The sequence below is a fragment of the Chamaea fasciata genome, unplaced genomic scaffold, assembly GCF_029207755.1.
Source record: "Chamaea fasciata isolate MVZ Bird 193981 ecotype frontalis unplaced genomic scaffold, bChaFas1.0.hap1 SCAF_18, whole genome shotgun sequence".
Classification (NCBI taxonomy): Eukaryota; Metazoa; Chordata; class Aves; order Passeriformes; family Sylviidae; genus Chamaea; species Chamaea fasciata.
The window spans coordinates 3,766,107-3,784,129 of record NW_027094103.1 but is presented as its reverse complement, the minus strand read 5'-3'; the positions used below and the strand labels follow the sequence as shown (position 1 = coordinate 3,784,129).

The 18,023-nt window shown below is 49.3% G+C and overlaps 2 protein-coding genes across 8 annotated transcripts in view; one reads left to right on the top strand and one right to left on the bottom strand.

Moving 5' to 3' along the window:
* Positions 1-5,390: 5,390 nt before the first annotated feature.
* PRKAB1 (protein kinase AMP-activated non-catalytic subunit beta 1) lies at positions 5,391-11,210 on the top strand. 2 transcript variants are annotated; one of them, XM_066199722.1, is made up of 8 exons: positions 5,391-5,423; positions 6,245-6,419; positions 6,834-7,000; positions 7,914-8,007; positions 8,666-8,780; positions 9,968-10,101; positions 10,589-10,657; positions 10,742-11,210. In XM_066199722.1, the coding sequence occupies exons 2-8, from the start codon at positions 6,255-6,257 to the stop codon at positions 10,817-10,819; spliced, it is 822 nt and encodes a 273-aa protein (XP_066055819.1). In that variant the 5' UTR covers positions 5,391-5,423; positions 6,245-6,254; the 3' UTR covers positions 10,820-11,210. The 2 variants fall into 2 exon arrangements, with proteins under 2 accessions (XP_066055819.1, XP_066055820.1); XM_066199723.1 differs by lacking the exon at positions 5,391-5,423 and adding an exon at positions 5,715-5,842.
* A 2,169-nt stretch (positions 11,211-13,379) lies between these two features.
* Positions 13,380-18,023, bottom strand: part of CIT (citron rho-interacting serine/threonine kinase) — a 69,600-nt gene continuing 64,956 nt past the window's right edge. For 4 of the 6 annotated variants that reach the window (XM_066199696.1, XM_066199701.1, XM_066199698.1 and 1 more), the window contains exons 47-48: positions 17,133-17,436; positions 13,380-16,664 (exon numbers count right to left, since the gene is read on the bottom strand). In XM_066199696.1, the coding sequence (XP_066055793.1) occupies positions 16,641-16,664; positions 17,133-17,436 (328 nt within the window). In that variant the 3' untranslated portion in view covers positions 13,380-16,640. The remainder of the gene's footprint in view (positions 16,665-17,132; positions 17,437-18,023) is intronic. The other 2 variants (XM_066199697.1, XM_066199699.1) reach the window with 1 other exon arrangement.

The window sequence follows — 18,023 nt, the reverse complement described above, 5'->3', positions numbered from 1 at the left end:
AACTGCCCAACAAGGGTTGACATCAATAGGAGTTAGACACTTGACTTGTTCAGAAGCTTTTGAAAACCATACTGGAAATCTAACTTGCATCTTGTTCCTCATAAATATCTTTGAAGTCTCACTCTTAACATAATTGAGAATTGAGCCATTGTACCTTCAGTGCTTCTGAAGATAAATGTTGGTACCTTACAGTGCTATTGATTGGTATAAAAATAAAGGCTTTATATTAAACCACTTAATGTGACAGAGAGGAGAGAATGCAGCAATTCTTCTAATGTCCTTAGTGCTTCTGTGTCATAGGTAATCTTATTTTTGCTTTACTAATGTACTGGTATGGGTTCTCTTCATTTATTTATGTTTACATAAATTTTCAACCATGTTTGGGAAGTGCAGCTTGTGCTGGAAAGGGGTATGGTCCTTGCACAACCACATTGTTCTGCTGTAGGTGTGACAGACATCCCAAAGCAGGCAGCAAACACAGGGGGCCTAAATGACATTTTAGTGCCCAAATCAGCAAGGCCCTAATGCCAGCAGTGGGTGTAGAAGGCAGAACGAAGGTGTCTGACTGAGGAATTTGTGCCTGCTCCATATTTTGAGGGGCATGTATACAAATTTCATTATCTCTGGATAATGGCAGGCTCTGGAAATTACCAGTTCTTCATTGTCACGTGTCTAGACTTGGTCCATTATTCTGCATTGGACCTACCTTTTTTTTTGGTAGGAAAAAAACCCCGTTATATTATATATGTGCTGAATGATGTTATTTGATGAAACAGACAGAGCTGGGGAGCAGTAAAATGTATTTCAATTCAACATCTGTGTCCTGGGTGCATGAACAGAGTTCTCTTTCTGCAAAACTGCTTCAGGCTTCCGTTTTTTGGACGCAGTGTCCTCACAGGCTGAAGGCACCAACTAATGCCCCAAGTCCAGCTCCCTTTTCTTTCCCGCATTACAGGCAGAGACAGATGGAAACTTGAAATTGCTGGCCTCAGCTCCTGGATCATGTTGGCACCTTTGGCTTCTTACAAGGCAGCTGCATTCTGCAAAACAGCCCCGTGCATGTATCTTGATATGTAATTCTAGAAGAGGCTTCTAAATATAAATGGGGGTTCTTTGCTGCTGTATGAAGGGGGTCAGCCAGACACTCAACATGTGGTGTAAATTTCATCAGATTGCACAACAACAACAACAAAATAATCTCAGAGACAATATGGAATTAAATTCTTGGGGTGCCTCCCTGTACCACACCCAGGGGTTTACAGCTTTCACCTAGGATCAGCACTGGCTCTTGAATTTATGTGGTTTCAACCAGGATCCGTGAGTGGTGAGGCTCCAGAAGTTGTCGCTTTTGTACCTCTATCTTTGGGTATGTGCTCACAGTGTGTTCTGCCTCTCAGCCTGGAAATGGGTTGTGTCTGGTTGCTGCCACAGTGTCCCTCGCTCTCAGCATCTGTTCAGGTGCCTCTGCTGAAACAGTGTGCAAACATCTCTGTCTAGGCTCCTTTCCTCCCCTGGGCCCTAACTTGGTCTGCCAGTTATTTATTACTGATTGCCTCAGAAGGGGGAAGATGGAGTCACCTCCCCCATTAGTTTTTACTTTATGTGTTTGTGTGTGCACGCACGCAAGAAGAGCTGAAGGGTTGAGTTCCCAAAGGCAAGTAAGATCTAAATACAAGGAAAGGCACTGGATTGATGGGGGTCAAGCTGGTCAGAAACATCCTGGTTATCTGACAGCTGTTCAGGAGCCTTTGTGGAAAGTGTTGTTTCCTGGAGGGAAGAGTCCATATCACCAAACCTTGAACAGATGTGGAACCTACCCTGGCTTTGTAGGACATACCTCCAGGCAAGGCTGGAGTTCTCAGGGCTCTGCAGGGCTCCTGCTTGACCCCCAGCTTTCTGCGACTGAGCCCTCAGTCTCCACAGGCAGCACCTTCAGGCTCAAAAACTACCTAAATGTTGGTTTCTTCTTACAATCCTCCCACCTCCAACCTCATTTTGAATTGGCAGGTCTGAGGAGGTGTGCAGTGTTGGAGCAGAGAAGGGATGCCGTGGTGTGTGAGGGATTTCTTCTGTGCACTCCCAACTTTCCGTTTCCCAAGCACAACGGCATGTTCTGCACGCACGGCAGGACACGTATCCCTGAGACAGGACTGAGCCTCTGAGGAGGCTGCCTGACTTCCTCTGCTGCACTCCCTGCCAGCCTGGCAAAGTGGGCTAAATCCAGAAGTGACCTAAAAGGAGGAGAGGGCCTGGAAGCAGATCACTCAGCCACTGTACAGATGGAGGAACAAATTCAGGACCCCGAGGCAGAATGGAAGACCATAGTAAGAAATTTACCCAGAAGGTTTCTGCAGTTAAATTTACCCTGTTTTGAACTCTGGGCTAAGTTCTATTCTGCTCCCACACAGCTCACTCTCCACAGCACACAAGCTGCAAGAAGCACTTGCTCATGTGTCCTTCATAATGTGATTTATGGCATGTGTGAATCTGATCTACCAGCTCAAGTCTGAGGATGGCTCCTCTGGGTTTGTCATCTCACGCTGTGGGGCTGAGTCAGCTTCCACTTCACTTGCAATGACTTCTCTTTGGCTAAATAAGCTTGCATCGTGTCAAGGGAAAAGAACTTTGCCAGATACCAATGGATTCTTCAGGACTTTGAACTGCATAGCCTGAGGCTGAAGGCCACTGCATTTCTTTTTTGACACCTACTCTGAGGTAAGAGAAGGGGAAACTCCACTGGAAGTGAAGTGTCCAGACCAAAGCAGGCTGTGTGGTCATGGTGAGCCGTGACAGCCTCACGTTCACACTTCAACCAGTACTCAGTGGGGGCTTAATTGCCTTTTGATTTTAATCAAATAAGAGAGAGAATCCAAATAGTGAAAATGAGAGACTCTGGCCTAGAGCACAATGTTTGGTGAATGTCATCCCTGACTTCTGTGCCTGAAAAGCTCGTAAGCTTTCCCATCTAATCCAAGATGTGAATTCCCCTAATACAGGTCTGTCCTGACCTCAGACTTATCCTGTTTGCTCCTTACTCTCTTTTTAAATGAATCAGCTGATAGAGAGGGACAGTAAGTGATATCTCCAAGGGGGTAGAGTGACTCAGTAGCAAAGATGTCACTTCACTTGACCCGTCAGCCTGCAGAGCACCAAAAGTGCTCTGTAATGATTCTCAGAACTTTGACCAGCTCTGCTGAGTCTCATAATTTTAAGAGCCAAGAACCAAACTGCCTTAAAATTAACTTCTGACTAAGAAGATTTAATAGTCAGGTCAGGTCTAGCTCATGTTTACTAAAGAAGGTAGGTGTGAGGGAAGGAAAAAAGGAGCTGAGCTTTGCTTGTGGCTACTGACATGGCAAACAACAGAGACCACAGGTCTCTTCACAGCCTGCAGGTCTTTTACAAGCCTCTGCTTTTAAAACCACATTGTCCTAGGAGGTGGCGTGGCACAGTCATGACACCAGATAAAGCATTTCATCAATTACTTTTATCTTGTCTTATGGGCTGTGAACAGTCTGAAATTGGAATTCATCTTTTTTTTAAGGGAATTTCTTATTCAGAATTAGTCACTTGTGTTTTCCCCTGATCCTTCTACCCCAACAGAGGCAGAGGTAGAAAAGGTGTTTTGTAGTCTTCCTTGGGAATGTGGAGGCTGGTTCAGGTGGGGTGGAAGAGGGGGAGTTTTTATACCCTTCAGGCTGCAGAGCATAAAAGGAGGCAAAAAGTCACAGATGCTGTTAAAGGGAGGAGCAAAACTGCAGGGTTCCAGAGAATCAGTGGGCGGCTGAGCTCTGCCAGGCCCCTGTGGCTTGTCTTCAGCTAATCCCTCGCTTCCCACATCTCCTGCATTAACAGCTGTGAGGGAATGGGGCTCCCACTCAGGCTGAGAGGAGAAAACAACACTCCAGTGAATGCAAGGACCATGCACACAGAGCTGCGTGAGGAGGTGGGGGATGATTTAGTTGTTCATGGTGTAATGTCATCCAGCCCTCAGTATTCTCAGGGACCAGCACCTGACAAAGCGAGTTACAGGCTGATTGCTCCAGGACTGTGCTACACCCCCTGTCACAGTGAGGGAAAACAAGAACCAGTCCTGGAGAGGGAGCAGACACAGGGAAAACAGGGAGGAGAAGGCAGCAACAGTGAGGCTGAGATGCCTTGTCCACAGCCTCTGTCCTGTCCACGGGCCAGCAGCTCCCAAAAGTTTTGGCATGGAGCACACCATGGATGGTTCATCACCATGGAAGGAGGAACCATCATCACATTTTAACACCAGACTTTAAAAATACATGCTTGTACCTACCACAGCCTCATGATCTGCTAGCAGTCCTTACCCTGCAGTTTGTTACCACTCTGTGGTTCTTAGAAGAACAAAAGAACATTGCAAAGGCCAGGCCCCAGACAAAGGTACCAGGGCCTGTAGTGGGTCTATGTGGCTGTTGTGCAGATCATCACAATGGTCTTGGATGGGCAAGTGATGGTCAACACACAGCACCCCGTCCTGCAAACAGTGCTGGCCAAGGAAACTGGGGAGGACAAAACAACCGCGGTTGGAGACAAGGAATTTAGGAGCACTGAGCTGTGTGAAATGCCCAAAAGACAGCAGCTGCATTTTATAGCGGGGGCTGTTGTGCAGGGCTGGGGAAGAGCCGCCTGCACACATTGATTGCCCTGGCAGCCCCGGCCAGCCTGAGCCGGGCAGGGTGTTCGACCCCCGAAGGAAAAGAGGGAGCGGCTGTTCCCCAAAACACAGCGGGAGCTGCACTGGAACAGCCGTCCCGGCAGGATTCTTCCCACCCTGCTCGTGTGTGGATACTTCCATTTGGTAGGAATCCGTCTGTTTATGTGCAGGTCGCTTCTATTTGTACTGAAAAAAAAGGGAATTTACCAGTAAAGAGAACGGTGACACACCTGCAGGCTTCAGCTCTGTGGCTGTGAGGCAAGTGGAAGAAACAAACCAGCAACAGCTGGGGGACAGCCAAGGGTAAAACCAGATAGTGTAAGTGGGAACGCTTTGAGAAATGCATCAGTGTAATTTCGTTTGGGAAACATTTATCAGTTTTGAGGACTCGGCCTCCCGTCTGTGCTCCCTCAGAGACCAGAGCTGACGGCTCCAGCGCGCTCTGACGGCGGCGCTCCGGCGCGCCCCGCCATTGCCCCGGGGCTCCCACACCGCCCTCAGGCGCTGCCCTGGGCACGGCGGCTCCCGGGGCGGGCACGGAGCCGTGCCCCGGCACCAGCGCGGGGCTGAGGAGGCTCGGGGGGGCCAAAGCATGGAGCCCGGCGGGGAGCGCGGCCCGGAGCCCGGCGGGGAGGCCGGGGCAGCCCGGAACGGCCGCGCCGGGCTCGGTTCCCCCCGGCGGGCGCGGGCGCGGCCCGGCGGAAGCGGAAGCGCTGCGGCGGCGGCGGGAGCGCGGCGGGCGGTGGGTGCCGGGGCCGGGCCCGGCGGGGCAGGGGCGGCTCCCGGCGTCGGGGCCCCGGGGCTGCCAGGCCGGGCTGTGCCCCCCGTGGCCCGCGGAGCTCTCGGGGGTCTCTTCCGGCGGGACTTCCCGTGCGCATCCACGCAGGGCTGGCGCTGCCTCTCCCAGAGGAACGCGGGGACTGAGGGAGCGCCCGTGGAGCGGCAGCGGGGCTGAGCTCTCCCCGGGGAGCGGTCACAGCCCCGGGGCTGCCAGAGCTCCAGGAGCCTTTGGGCGCCGCTCTCAGGAGCTGGGTGGGAGCGTTGGGTGTCTGTGCAGGGCCAGGGGCTGGACCGGGTGGTCCCTGCGGGTCCCTCCAGGTCAGGACGTTCTGTGGTTCTTTGTTTAGAACCCCCTTCAGCTGCCCTCAGCATCTCAGCAGGGTGAGATAACGTGTTCCAGTGAAGTCACATTTCACGTAGGCTGCTTTTGGAGCGTTCTGACAGAAAGTTCCCCTGGTGTGGCAGCTGGCGAGGTCAGCGCTGTGTGCACGGGGGGGCAGAAGGGTAAAGGCCCAAGCTGAGGGCTCGGTCAGCTTCTTGAGTGGCTGAGTCTGCTGGAGGTGCTCATATATAGAACTGTAGCACATTATCAGGAGTAGCTAAAAACTGTCATTTAGTGCCTTTGTTCAGAGTGTGGTATCACTTTACAACGGGTTAATCGAGTTTCTGAGGCTCTTCAACTCAAAAACACAGCCCAAGGCTACTGATGAGTTTCCTTTCCTGCCTGCTGATGTTCCAGCTGTGGGAGTACGTGTGCTAACCTGGCTTTCCCTGCTCTTTTAGATCCGTAGAAATGGGGAACACGAGCAGCGAGCGGGCGGGGCTGGAGCGCCACGGGCACAAAGCCGCCCGAGGGGACAGCTCAGGAGGAGCCATCAGTACCAAAGAGGGGGACAGACCAAAAATCCTCATGGACAGTCCTGAAGATGCAGACCTGTTCCATCCAGAGGAAATGAAGGTATTGCTGGTTTGTTCTCCCAGCGTTGCTTGCATGGAATGCTCTGGGGCTGTTTGCAGCCTGCAGGGATTTTGTCTTTGAGTTTACACAAAGCTGACCATCCCCCTTCCCCTCCTGTGCCAAGGAGAGACTGAATTGGTGTTTAAGCGGGTATAATTGGGCCTGGAGGGAGAGGCATTGTTTTGCCTTCCACTCTTCCTGCAAATTTGGAAGGCCTTAACTCCTTTGCAGAATTTGCGCAGATGAATTTGTGAACAGAATCTAGAACTGCAGCCTGTGTTCTGCATCTGACAAAAACTGCTTGTAGCAGACTTAGAGAATCGTGCCTGAGGGCAAAAGAAGCGTTCAGTGCAACACAGGCTGTCTCAGTCTGCCAGGAAAGAACCTTTTTTGATTGAGACATTGTGCTTGTAGGCTCCATTGGAGAAAGAAGAGTTTCTGGCTTGGCAGCAAGATCTGGAAGTGAATGACAAAACCCCCACTCAAGCTCGGCCCACAGTGTTCCGCTGGACTGGAGGAGGGAAAGAAGTTTATTTATCAGGGTCCTTCAACAACTGGAGTAAAATTCCTCTGACGAGGAGGTAATGAAGTGCTGCTGCAGTTCCCCACGGACTGGGAGTGCTCAGTGCCATGAGGGAGGTGGTCAGCTGAGAGATGGGACTGTGCTTGATTTACCACTGTCCTGCTTCTCTCCTCAAGCCCTTGATGACAGTCTGACTTTTCCATTCTTGGATGGCACAGGGTGGAAGCTGAGCTCTGTGTCAGTTCACTGGGCACAACACAGAGATAACCCCAAACAGTCCCTGCTGTGCATTCTGTGCCTGGAGTAGGGCTGGGCTGTGGGAAGGGGAGCTGCTTCTAGCACAGTGTCTCTGATGACACATCCTTGCCATGTCGGTGGCTTTTGCCCGGCTCAGAGGGTCCAGAGCCTGTGGCCTCTTGGAGCAGCATCAACTGTTTCTCAGCTTTTTTGAGATGCTGGTAAAGCCTTCTGCAGAATCAGGGAGTTCACAGCCCGAGGAGTATGGAAATTGCCAAGCAGCAGTTATTCAGACCCAAAGTAACCCAGAAGTATTGAGTTGCTGCTTTTATCTCCTCACTGTTCATTTATTTCATGGCCATTTGGGAAATGCAATTTATGATGGCAAATACTGAAAGGCAAGGAAATATGAGAAAGCTGATCTTGTTCCATCAGCAGATAAATGAGGTCTCGTGTGCTAACAAGTAACATGAAGATGTGAGAGTGACTTTACAAAAGCTCAGTGCCTGTTATGGGATGTCAGGAGTGTGGGGGGACTCACTGTCACAGAGGAAATTATCATGAGCATTAATCATAATTTGATTCTTTACCTTTGGATTGCATCAGAGATTCTCTGCCTTTTTACAGTTTTGCACATTGAGGAGGCTTGTGCTCTGTGTCACAGTGTGTGTCAGTTTAGAGACAAAGGTAGTTTGCAGAATCTTGCAGGGCTGATTGTTTGTCTTAAATTGCAGTCACAATAACTTTGTGGCAATCCTGGACCTGCCAGAAGGAGAGCACCAGTACAAGTTCCTCGTGGATGGGCAGTGGACACATGATCCTGCAGAGGTAATGTTGGCTTTGAGTCACTGTTCATTGATTGAGGCATCTGAAGAGAAGAAAGGGGCTCTTCGGGCTGGTGAGAGAGAGGTTCCTGGTGTCTGCTGGCCTGGGTGGCAGCATCAGGCTGAGCTCAGAGGGCAGGAGATGCAGTCAGGGCCAGAATCTCTTGGCCATTGGTTTATAAGTGCTGGCAGGCGTTTCTTGTCCAGTGCCAAACTGCCTTTTAGAGCATTGTAGCACTGCTGGCAGCCCAGAGCTCTCTGTGGCAGCATTGCTGCTCTAGATCTTTTCATAGTCCAGTGATTGTGCCAAAATCTACCTGGCCTGTTTTTCCTCTGCTATAAAATGTGCTTTAACCCCAGCCTGCCCAGCAGTTCTCCATGTGCTTAAGAGCTCAGTGTCCAGAACTGGTGTCACAGGTAACTCCAGCCCAGCCCTGAGCCCTGCGGGCTTGGCAGATTCAGCTGACGTTTTCCCCTCCCAGCCCTTGAAATCCTGCATTTCCTCTTACCCTAACAGTCACTCAGCTCTTCTCATATCTGGTTCTGTCATATTTCAAAAGTAATGCACCTCATTCTTGGTAATGCTGATTGGGTAGTTCTGAGAATCTATTAGTCCCACAGGCTTTTTTTTATTCTGATTTTTCTGTCTTGTCTCTTGCCAGCCAGTAGTAACCAGCCAGCTGGGTACTGTCAACAACATCATCCAGGTGAAGAAAACTGACTTTGAGGTGTTTGATGCTTTGATGGTGGACTCCCAAAAATGTTCAGACATGTCTGGTATGAGCTTACTGGTAACTTTATGTCACACTTTATAGAGCTGTAAAAAAATGTCATTTTCCCTTTTTGTCTGAGTTAAAGCTCCAGCAGAGATTAATCTCCGCTTGGGTCAGGCCCTCTGGATGTGTGCAGGAATCACAAATGCCCAAAGGAAGAAAGTGGAATGCACAGAGGAGGAAACCTATGACAAAGCAGCACAGATCTGATGAGGAGGAAGTCCTGGGTGCTCACTAAGAGTTTGTTTGCTCCTGCTGTGTGCAGTGGCTGGGTTTAGGGCAGTCACTGGTGGCTCAGTCTCTGCTTTGCCACATCAAACCAACGTTGACAGCCTACACTGCTCCTAATTCAGTCTTCCTCTGCTGAGGAGGTGGCTGAGGGGTCAGAAGTTGCACATCTCAGTGCTAACCCAGTCTTGGGAGTATCCTCACAGTGTAGCATAAATTACCTATCTAAGAATGATACAGAAATGCAATTTTTGCCTTAAGTTCCATGTTCTAGTGTAACAGGAGAGAGGTGGGATTTAGCTTGAGCCGTGTGTGAGGCCAGCCCTGCCCTGTTGGTTACTGAGCTCTGTAGGGGTGGAGGCCATGGCTGAAGCAGTACCTCACACCCTCCTGCAGGAGATCTTTGAACCTGAGGCAGGAGGTGTGTTTGGGTGTGTTTTGCTCTGTGCAACTTTGCCCTGGACGAAGCCTTTTTTAGAGAAAGTGTTATTTGTGGGGCAGGCCAGGAGGAGATTCTAGTAGATGCCTTCCCCCACAGGCTGTAGCAGTGTTTCCCTTCCCTGATTAGACTTTGAAGGGCTCTTTCCGCAGCCCAGTCTGCAGGGGGGAGCAGTTGCCTTTCACAGGTGCGTCCCGTGTGTGTGCGTCCCTTGGGGGGAACCTTGTAGGGCAGCCTGCACTGTGGGGTGTTTGCAGGAGAAGTGCTGGGCAGAGGTGACAGACAAGTTCTGAAGTGCAGTTGTGCCCTCAGAACTCTGCTGCCCAGAACCTCACAGCTCCTTCCAAGTCAGACTTTGGGCACCTGAAATCCCCTCTTGGGCAGTGACTGATCCTCTGGCCCTGCACCAGCTGCTGCAGTTGTTGTACTTAAGTGCCATTGATCCCTTTAGGCTGCATGTACCTATAAAGAGCAGATGTTCTTACAAAGTATTTAGGATTAAATATTTACCATGTCTCTGGCAGAGCTGTCCAGTTCACCCCCAGGACCATACCACCAGGAGCCCTATGTCTGTAAGGCAGAGGAACGCTTTAAATCTCCGCCCATTCTCCCCCCACACCTGTTGCAGGTCATCCTGAACAAGGACACAGGCATTTCTGTGAGTACATCATTTTGGTTTGTTGAATATTCCCATTGAGGGCGGGAACAGATGGGGAAAAACCTGGATACAGGCAGGGGACAGCTTAGGAAAAACCTTAGGATAAGTTATTGTGTTGGTAAGTTCCATATTATGTATGTTCAGATGGATTCATCTGAAGTAAATCTATTTTTCTAGTTGACTGTCCTTAAAATGGAAAACTGGATTGCTGTTTTCCTCCCAAAACCTTAATCTTGTCAACTGTTAAGACACCAGAAGCTCATAAGGGACAATCACAGTCTGATTGATGGTCCTGGAGAGGATACTGAGGGTTTTCCCAGAGGGACCTGGGGTTGTTCTGAAATGGTGACTGTGTTTGTGATGGACTCAGTGTGAGCAGCAGTGATGTACTGGGGGTATGGCTGGTCACCGGTGCTGTTTGTCACCCCTCAGCTGTGAGGAGTGACCTGTGACTTCTGTCACTGACACACTGTCCCTCTCTCTGCAGTGCGACCCCGCTCTGCTCCCTGAGCCCAACCACGTCATGTTGAACCACCTGTATGCACTTTCCATCAAGGTGAGAGGCCAGGGCATGCCCTGCACAGGGCCGGCCTGGGTGTCTGACCATGGCACGTGCTCACTTGTTTTCCCTCCCCCGTAGGATGGAGTGATGGTGCTCAGTGCTACACACCGTTACAAGAAGAAATACGTCACCACTTTGCTGTACAAGCCAATATGAGCATCACAGTCATTTGTGACCAATTGTTCTGGGCCAGTGCAGTCTCAGAAAAAAATGCTTCACTTAACCAAATGTACTTCTGCTCTGTGCTGTAGCAAACGAACTCTGATTTCATATTTTTCCCGAGACTTCCAGGTTCTCCTGTATTTGCCTTATTTTGTTAGCCCCACCTTGGAAGTTCTTGGAAATGGCAGCTTCACAGCAACAACTAGACAGGTGGCAAAGGTGTCAGTGCCCCTTGTCAGCTCAGTTTAAAAACCACCAGTTTAATTAGGCTGAATAATGTGAGGGCAGCAACAGATCAAAGAGCTTTAGCTTGGAAGTCTGGGAGTCTGCCAGCCCAGAGCCTAGAAAGTTCAGGATTCTTGGGGAATCTGATTTGAGCATAACACTCAGCAAAAGCAAGCTCATTACTGCTTCCATCGCTCATCAAACATTATTTCAGTGGCAAGTTCCAAACTTGCCTGGCTGAAGTAAATGTGAATATTGATGATCATTTTGTAGCAGCCTTTTCTGGGCAGAATCAGCAACATAATCACTACAAGCTCGTTACTATTTTACGGTAGAGTTGGGTGCACTGTTTCTACTGTGAATAGCTCTGTAGTTTTTTCTCTTCATGAGAACTGAAGTACATCTTTTCCCCTGTGGAATTTCTGGAAAAGACAATTGTTTTTAATGGCTGGATTTTTCTGTAAATCGTAAATGTGTCTTGCAGTAATCTGCTTTTGGAAACTGGTTTCTCTTGCTGTCACTGATGAGGATTTCCTTAAGCTGGCAGAGGTGCCTGGAAGGGAATGGATGGATACAGTTTAGGGATGAATTCCTCAGTAACAGCCTGAAGGTGACTGTAAGTCTCCTGTGTCCGGTGGCCAAACTTCCCTCAGTGTCAGCAGTTGCAGAGTGCTGGATGCAGCAGCACCACAGCCCTCTGTGCCCAGGGCTGGAGCCGGGCAACTTTTTATTCTGTTTCTGTTTTCTGTGATTATTGTAATGCCAGGCTGCCTGTCCTTGGTGTTGACAGCCTGTTTTATCCCAAAACAAATGCAACATTAATGCAAACCTGCTGCCAGTGTGCCCTGGGCCTGCCTGGGAGGAGCCAGTGCAGGAGGGGCCCTTCCCTGGCTTGTTTTGGTGCCTGGGGCACCGTGACTGTGCCAATGACAACCAGCCCTTCCCACTGTGAGGGAAAGCACTTTGCACAAGTCTGAGAGGAGTCTGAGTGGGAACAGAGCTGCAGCAGCCAGCTTGGAGTGGAGAGAGCCACAGTGGGAGGGTGCTTTGCCATCCTGCGGTCTGTTCACCAGCCTCGTTGCAGTATCTTCAGTAGCTGAGTAGATCTGGGTCTAGTGCAATGGTTTTCTCTGAAAACTCTTTCTTCATTCTGTGCTATGGATAGTATTTGGTATTCTGAACTACAGAATTGCTTGTTTTCAACCTCTTTAGAAACAAATAAAACATTTTCAAGAGAAGTGGGTGACTTGTGTTGTTATTACCTTTCCCATCTGTGGTAACCCGGCCTTCAGTGAGTTATTTGGTTATTACATGTGATTTCCTGATTGCAGTTTTATGCCTTGGTGGGTTGTACAAGTTTTTCCTTCAGGGATGCAGGTTGAAACACTTTCTCCTCTTGCACTCAGTCAGTGAAGAAGACCAAGCTGTTCATCTTTTTTTGTGACATAAAGTTTAGAGGAAGGACAAGGGGCCAATTATTTAAAAGCTCCAGCGACAGAGCTGGAAAGCTTGGGATGGGCCTTGAGCCTCCTGTCAGCTTCTCTTTGTTGCAGCAGCCACTTCAAGCAGACCTTTTTCCCCAAGTCTTTGTCCTCACCAGGGTGACACTCTGGGGTCAGGTCCAGCTGTGTGAGGGGGACAGTCTGTGCCTCTGCAGGGTCCAGTAGCTCCAGGGAATGCCAAGGCTGTGGGATGTGTGGTCAGTGCTGGTACCTGCAGGGCACTCCATGTTCTTCCATCTGTACATCAGGTATGGTGGAACCACAGGACAGGAACAGTTATTGTGTGCAAAGGTTTTTTTAATTTTGATTTTTGGTTTGTAGCCCCTGGCCCTGGCTCAGCTGGCAGAGGGCTCAGTACAGGGACTGCAGCTATCACTGCACCATCAGCTTTTGCAGCCTCCAAAGGTTGGGAGGGCCAGGGGGGAGCCCAGGGTGGGGGCCCAGGCAGTGTGAGGGCCTGCAGGCATGGCCCTGGCTCTGCTCCACCCTTCCCTGACCACAGGTGACCAAACCCAGCTGCCCCCAGGCCTCTCCAGCCATGGGCAGCAGGCAATGGAAGCTGTTCCCAGACAGTCCCAGGAGCCACAGATTTCCTCAGGTGAGCCACTGCCACCCTCAGCCCCCCACATCCCTTTCTCTCCAGTAGGAGGGTGGATGAGGAAGAGGTAAGCTGGTTGTTTTGGTTTTTGATGGGCGGTGGGTTTTGGGGTGTTTTATTGGGTTTTTTTGCTAGGTCGTCTTCTGCTTGACAGGTGAATGAGTTAGATTAATCACTCTGTGTTCCGTTATTGCAAAGGGATGAATCAAATCCCTCCAAAGGCAAAAGCTGGATCAAGAGTTGGATTTATTAGCTCACTTACATTCCCCACCCACAGCTCACAGTCTGTGCTGTTATGTTTATTCTTGGCTGTTGCTAGGAGAGCACATTTTTTAAAGGTAGATGCAGATGCTTTTGTTACAGTCACTTTTGGGGACCCTGGAGTAAACCAGTACAGGAATAACAAGATCTCCCTGCCCTCCCCAACCCCCTGAATTTCAGCACAGCATGGGGGGGTCAAGCTGACATGGAGCTGTGCAGGGTTCTTGGGAAGCAAAAAGCTTAATAAATTTTTTTTTTTTACTCCACCAGTTTCTGGATTAATTTAGTTTTGTTACAATTCGGATCATGCATCATAGGACTGCAACAATGAGCTTTGAATAAGTATTGTTTGTGCACAGTAAAAGAAATAAAGGAACATTGAACAAGTCAGCATTTCATCATATACATCATAGTAGGCACAATAGATAAATCAAGCAGCTCGGGGTTGATGGAGAGCATTTTCATGGAGAATGTCATGTAGACCAAAACGTAAGAGGAGCCATTGGTAACCCACCCCCACAGCCTCCAACAAGCCCTTTCTCAGGGCTGAGGGGGTGGGTATGTGCACAGAACCAAAAACACTCAACAGTAGGAGGACAAATTAAGTTACTGTAGGCAGCAGTGTGAATATTAAAAACCTCTTCCTGTGAAAGAATACTTCAGACCCTGTAAAAACTAGTTCAGTTAAAAATAGATGTATTTACATTTAAGTCTGATCTAGCAAGTTTTCCCAGCAGGTGTAAGTTGAGCTGTACAGTAACTGCAGGTTGTACTCAATCTGACTGGATTTGTGAATGGTCTTTTTTTAAAGTTGCAGCTATTAGGCCTTAAAGCACCAGCATGTTACAGCAGTGGGATGAGGAACTGCCTCCCTCTGCTTTGCCCCCAGTACACTGCTGGGGTAAGTCCCAAACCTGTCATGAGATCACACTGTTGTTAATTAAGATGCCTTTTTTCCAGTTCAAGATGTGTGGGGTCATTTAGCAGGGCAAGACTATTTACCCAGATACTCTCAGTGTTTCCCCCTCTGCCCATCTCAGGGGTGAGGCAGGATTGAGCTGTAGGTGCTTGCAGTGACTGCTGCTCTGGTGAAGTACCTGGATAAATCCACCTGGGTTAGTGCATGTGAACATGCTTGGGGTTTGTTCAGGGAATGAATGACGAGTACTGAATGCTAAATATTGCCAGGGTTTGCTCTGGGGTCAGCTGTGTCGCCTAGGATTCCCCAGCCCCAGAGCCAGGCGTGGGGCAGGAGGGGCAGGGGCACTCCAGAGAGAAGGAAGCCGTCATTTCACCATGCCAGTCAAGATAGTTATTTGTTTTATTTGGTTATTGTTCAACAACAAAGTTCAATACTTTCCAGGTGGAGCTTTGAACTGTCCCTCTGGTTCCCTTCCTTGTCAATAATAAAAAGGTAATGAAGAAAAATCCTGTACTTTTAGAGACCTAAAACCTCATTTATGCTAACAAGCTTCAATTGCAATTTAATGTTACAATATTTCTTCATGGGAGCAAGGAGGACTGAGGCGAGGCCCCTCCAGTGTCTGAAGATGGCTGTCCACAACCACCAGTAAAACAAAAAGCTAGTGTTGAAAAACGCACAGTTTACAATAAAAAAGTAGAAACCAATTCAATTCCCTTTTGTTACGAATATAAAGTTTCTTGTAAATATGTACAGTCCTTTGAGCTATTTCTATAGCAGGAAGCATTTCACGAACAAGACACAAGATATACACTTTCAGGACTCAACAAGCCCATTTCTGAGGTCTTGAAGATCTTCCATGAGATGCAAAGATTTAAAGACTGATCTCAGTGACCTTTCAATATATTCAGACCGGGAGACAAAAACTTTCAGCAAATTTCCTGCCAAATCATCTGACTGAAAATAACCCAACAGACAAGAGAACAGAATACAATATTCATGAAACTCGCCAAAGGACACTGACAAGGCATTGGAATTTTGATGGGTTTCTAGAACAGGTTAGCACAGGCTTGCAAGGGACTAGCAGAAGTTTAAGTGTGGCTCCAAGGGAAGATTGGATGCAGTTTTGCTCTTTCCAGTTGTAAAGAACATGGTTGTTCACTTAGAATGTTGCTATTGCAGAGTGAATGGTCAAAACCTGCTTTGAAAATCATTTGCTCTCTGCTTCATGTTCACAGCAAAAGAGAATAGGAAGCAATAAAAGGCTCGAGGTCAGACACGGGGAAGCGAAAGTGTGTCAGCAACTGCCAAAGCTGCTCCCTGTGGGTGTCCTGTGCCAAGACACCGCATCTGATTGCACCACAAGCTACAGGGGAGGAGCAAGCCCGGGCTGCTCCCCCGGGGGAGCTGAGGCTGGCAGGACTCATTGCTGAAGAGACCATGTCCAGTGCCGAGAGGAGAACACAAGTGTGAGTGTAATTCTTGTCATAGAATAAGGCTTGTTAACTCTTCGGTGCCAAATTTCCAGAGTAATTAACGGCTATTTTGCAGCGTGATCTAAAGGTTTCAGTTAATTTACAAGTGAGGTACAATACACTACTCAGCAAAGCAACCTAAAAGGAGAGAGCCAGTGATGGTGCAGCAGCATGCAGTGAACTGTCATGCAGAAGACCTGGATAAAGTCTTACAACCCAGTAGCTTATAGGTAATGCACTTTGTCTCAGGGCCGGGCAGGGGGGTTGGTTAAAGCAGGGCTCTTCCCTCCCCATCAGAGCTGCTCTAAAGCGATTTTAGTGAGAACAAAATAACTTTCAGAAGTGGCAGGTGAACAGGCTAATCAGAAGAAATTTTTCATGTGTTCTGTGGAGAACATCCAACCACAGCTCCTATCGAAAGACTCACTCACCTTGGCCCTTCTGTTTCCAGGCCATCAGGGGCTCCCAGCGCGTCTCAGAACTATGACCAACTCTGTGTTAAGGGGTGCTAACCACAGTGATGACCTGGGGTAGGACACAAGTCCCATTTCCTGGATGAACTACTCGGGACTAAAGTGGATACAAAAAGTTCATGAACTGCTTGAAAGAGTAACAGTAGTACAAAGTGCAAAAACAGGAGTGCAGGAAAGTGCAGAGAAATTAACTGAGCTGCGAACGGTCTTCAAAAGCGTCACGGCTCCCGCTGCGGAGCGAGCTTTGGCCCAGGAATGCTGTTAGGGAACTGGGCTGCAGACAGATGGAGTGCATATACTCAGTATATTTCCTTTTTTTTTCCTGCAGGTCAAGATGAGTGACTTTGTCTAGCTGAGACTTACACTGAAGACTGGTCCCAGACCTGGCAGGGAAATAAAAGGACAAGTTACAAGTCACAGGTGTTTCTTCTCTTCCAGGCACGAGGTGCTGGGAGCAGTACGTCACCTGCTGCTCCCACAGAGCCAGGGCTCCTGTCATCCAAACGCTGACAAAGGCAGGCGCTGTCAGCATCACTCTGAGCACAGCGGGCTCCCACGTTCCCTGCTCCAGACATCATTCCCTTTCAAATCCTCTATCACTTGCTAGTAAATGCACCTTTGCTCTCACAGCCCATTCTAGTGTCAAGCAGCTTTTGCAGTGCCAGAACCAGCCCAGGGCAGGGGGTCACAGGACCAGTGCATGGCACCATGTGGGCTCTGTTCCAACAGAATTTGAGGAGCAGGGGTGTGAGATTTGATCCGCTCTTGTGCTTTCCAGTGCCACCAGCCCTTCTGCAGTACCTACAGGCCTTTTCCTGAGAACAGACACGTTCTGCAGGCTCCTGACTTACCTTATTGACTTGAGCAAGAGGAGTTCTGGCCCCACTCACAGGCACCCTCCCTCGGCTGCTGTCCTCGAAGAGCCGTCCTGGGGAGCGCTCCCTGCGGGTGCTCAGCAGCCGGCCCGGGGATTTCTCCCTCTCCAGAGGCCTCCCTGGGGACTTGTCCCTGCGCAGCTCCGTGCGGCCCTCGCGGTACCGGTGGGGCGTGCTGGGCTCCCGGGGGTGGCTGGGCCCTTCCGGGGGCCCCGGGCTGGAGGCCACGCGCTTGGTGATGTGCTCGTTGTACGTGGGAGGGCCTCTCTTGTTCGGGCTGCTGTCATTCAAAAATAATTGACGTGAACCGCTGAGTGACAAAAACCTCCCATTACGTTTTCTTTTAGCAAAAAGAATGTAACTTTTCCCCCAGCACCCTTCGGGTGAGAAGTGTCAGCCCCTCCCTGAGCCAAGATGGAAAAGGCAGAGAGATTTTGGCAGCCGGAGTATCCATCACATGAGCCACCTTGGCAAAGTGCCTTAAAGGATTGCTAGTGTAAGTCATGTGAACGGAACGGGCCAGAGAAGAACACCTTTTCATACACCCCAGCCGTATGCTTTTCCATATAAAAATACACTAAAATTTAATATATGTGTTTTCACACAATCTCCTGTGGCTCAGGGATGCTCAGACCAGGCTGGGATGAACGACAAGCCTCAATTTCTCAGTGTTGTGTGCACACAGTGGCACCATCAGCCCGACTATTTAATTACCTGTGTATCACATCACAACTTCCCAGCACTATCTCCCTAAGGCAGACTTGCTATTTGATAGAAATGAGCTCTTGCTTTACAGCTTGTTACAGCCAAGCCATGTTTAGTGTCACATCAAGTGTCTCTGAGCTCAAAAAGCTTTGAAGCCAGAGC

Excerpts from the sequence above, each read along its gene's own strand:
- PRKAB1 (XM_066199722.1), top strand. The coding sequence starts at position 6,255 with ATGGGGAACACGAGCAGCGAGCGGGCGGGGCTGGAGCGCCACGGGCAC. Across the intron at positions 7,001-7,913 it reads AAAATTCCTCTGACGAGGAG|TCACAATAACTTTGTGGCAA; the intron begins GTAATGAAGTGC and ends CTTAAATTGCAG. Across the intron at positions 10,102-10,588 it reads ACAAGGACACAGGCATTTCT|TGCGACCCCGCTCTGCTCCC; the intron begins GTGAGTACATCA and ends CTCTCTCTGCAG.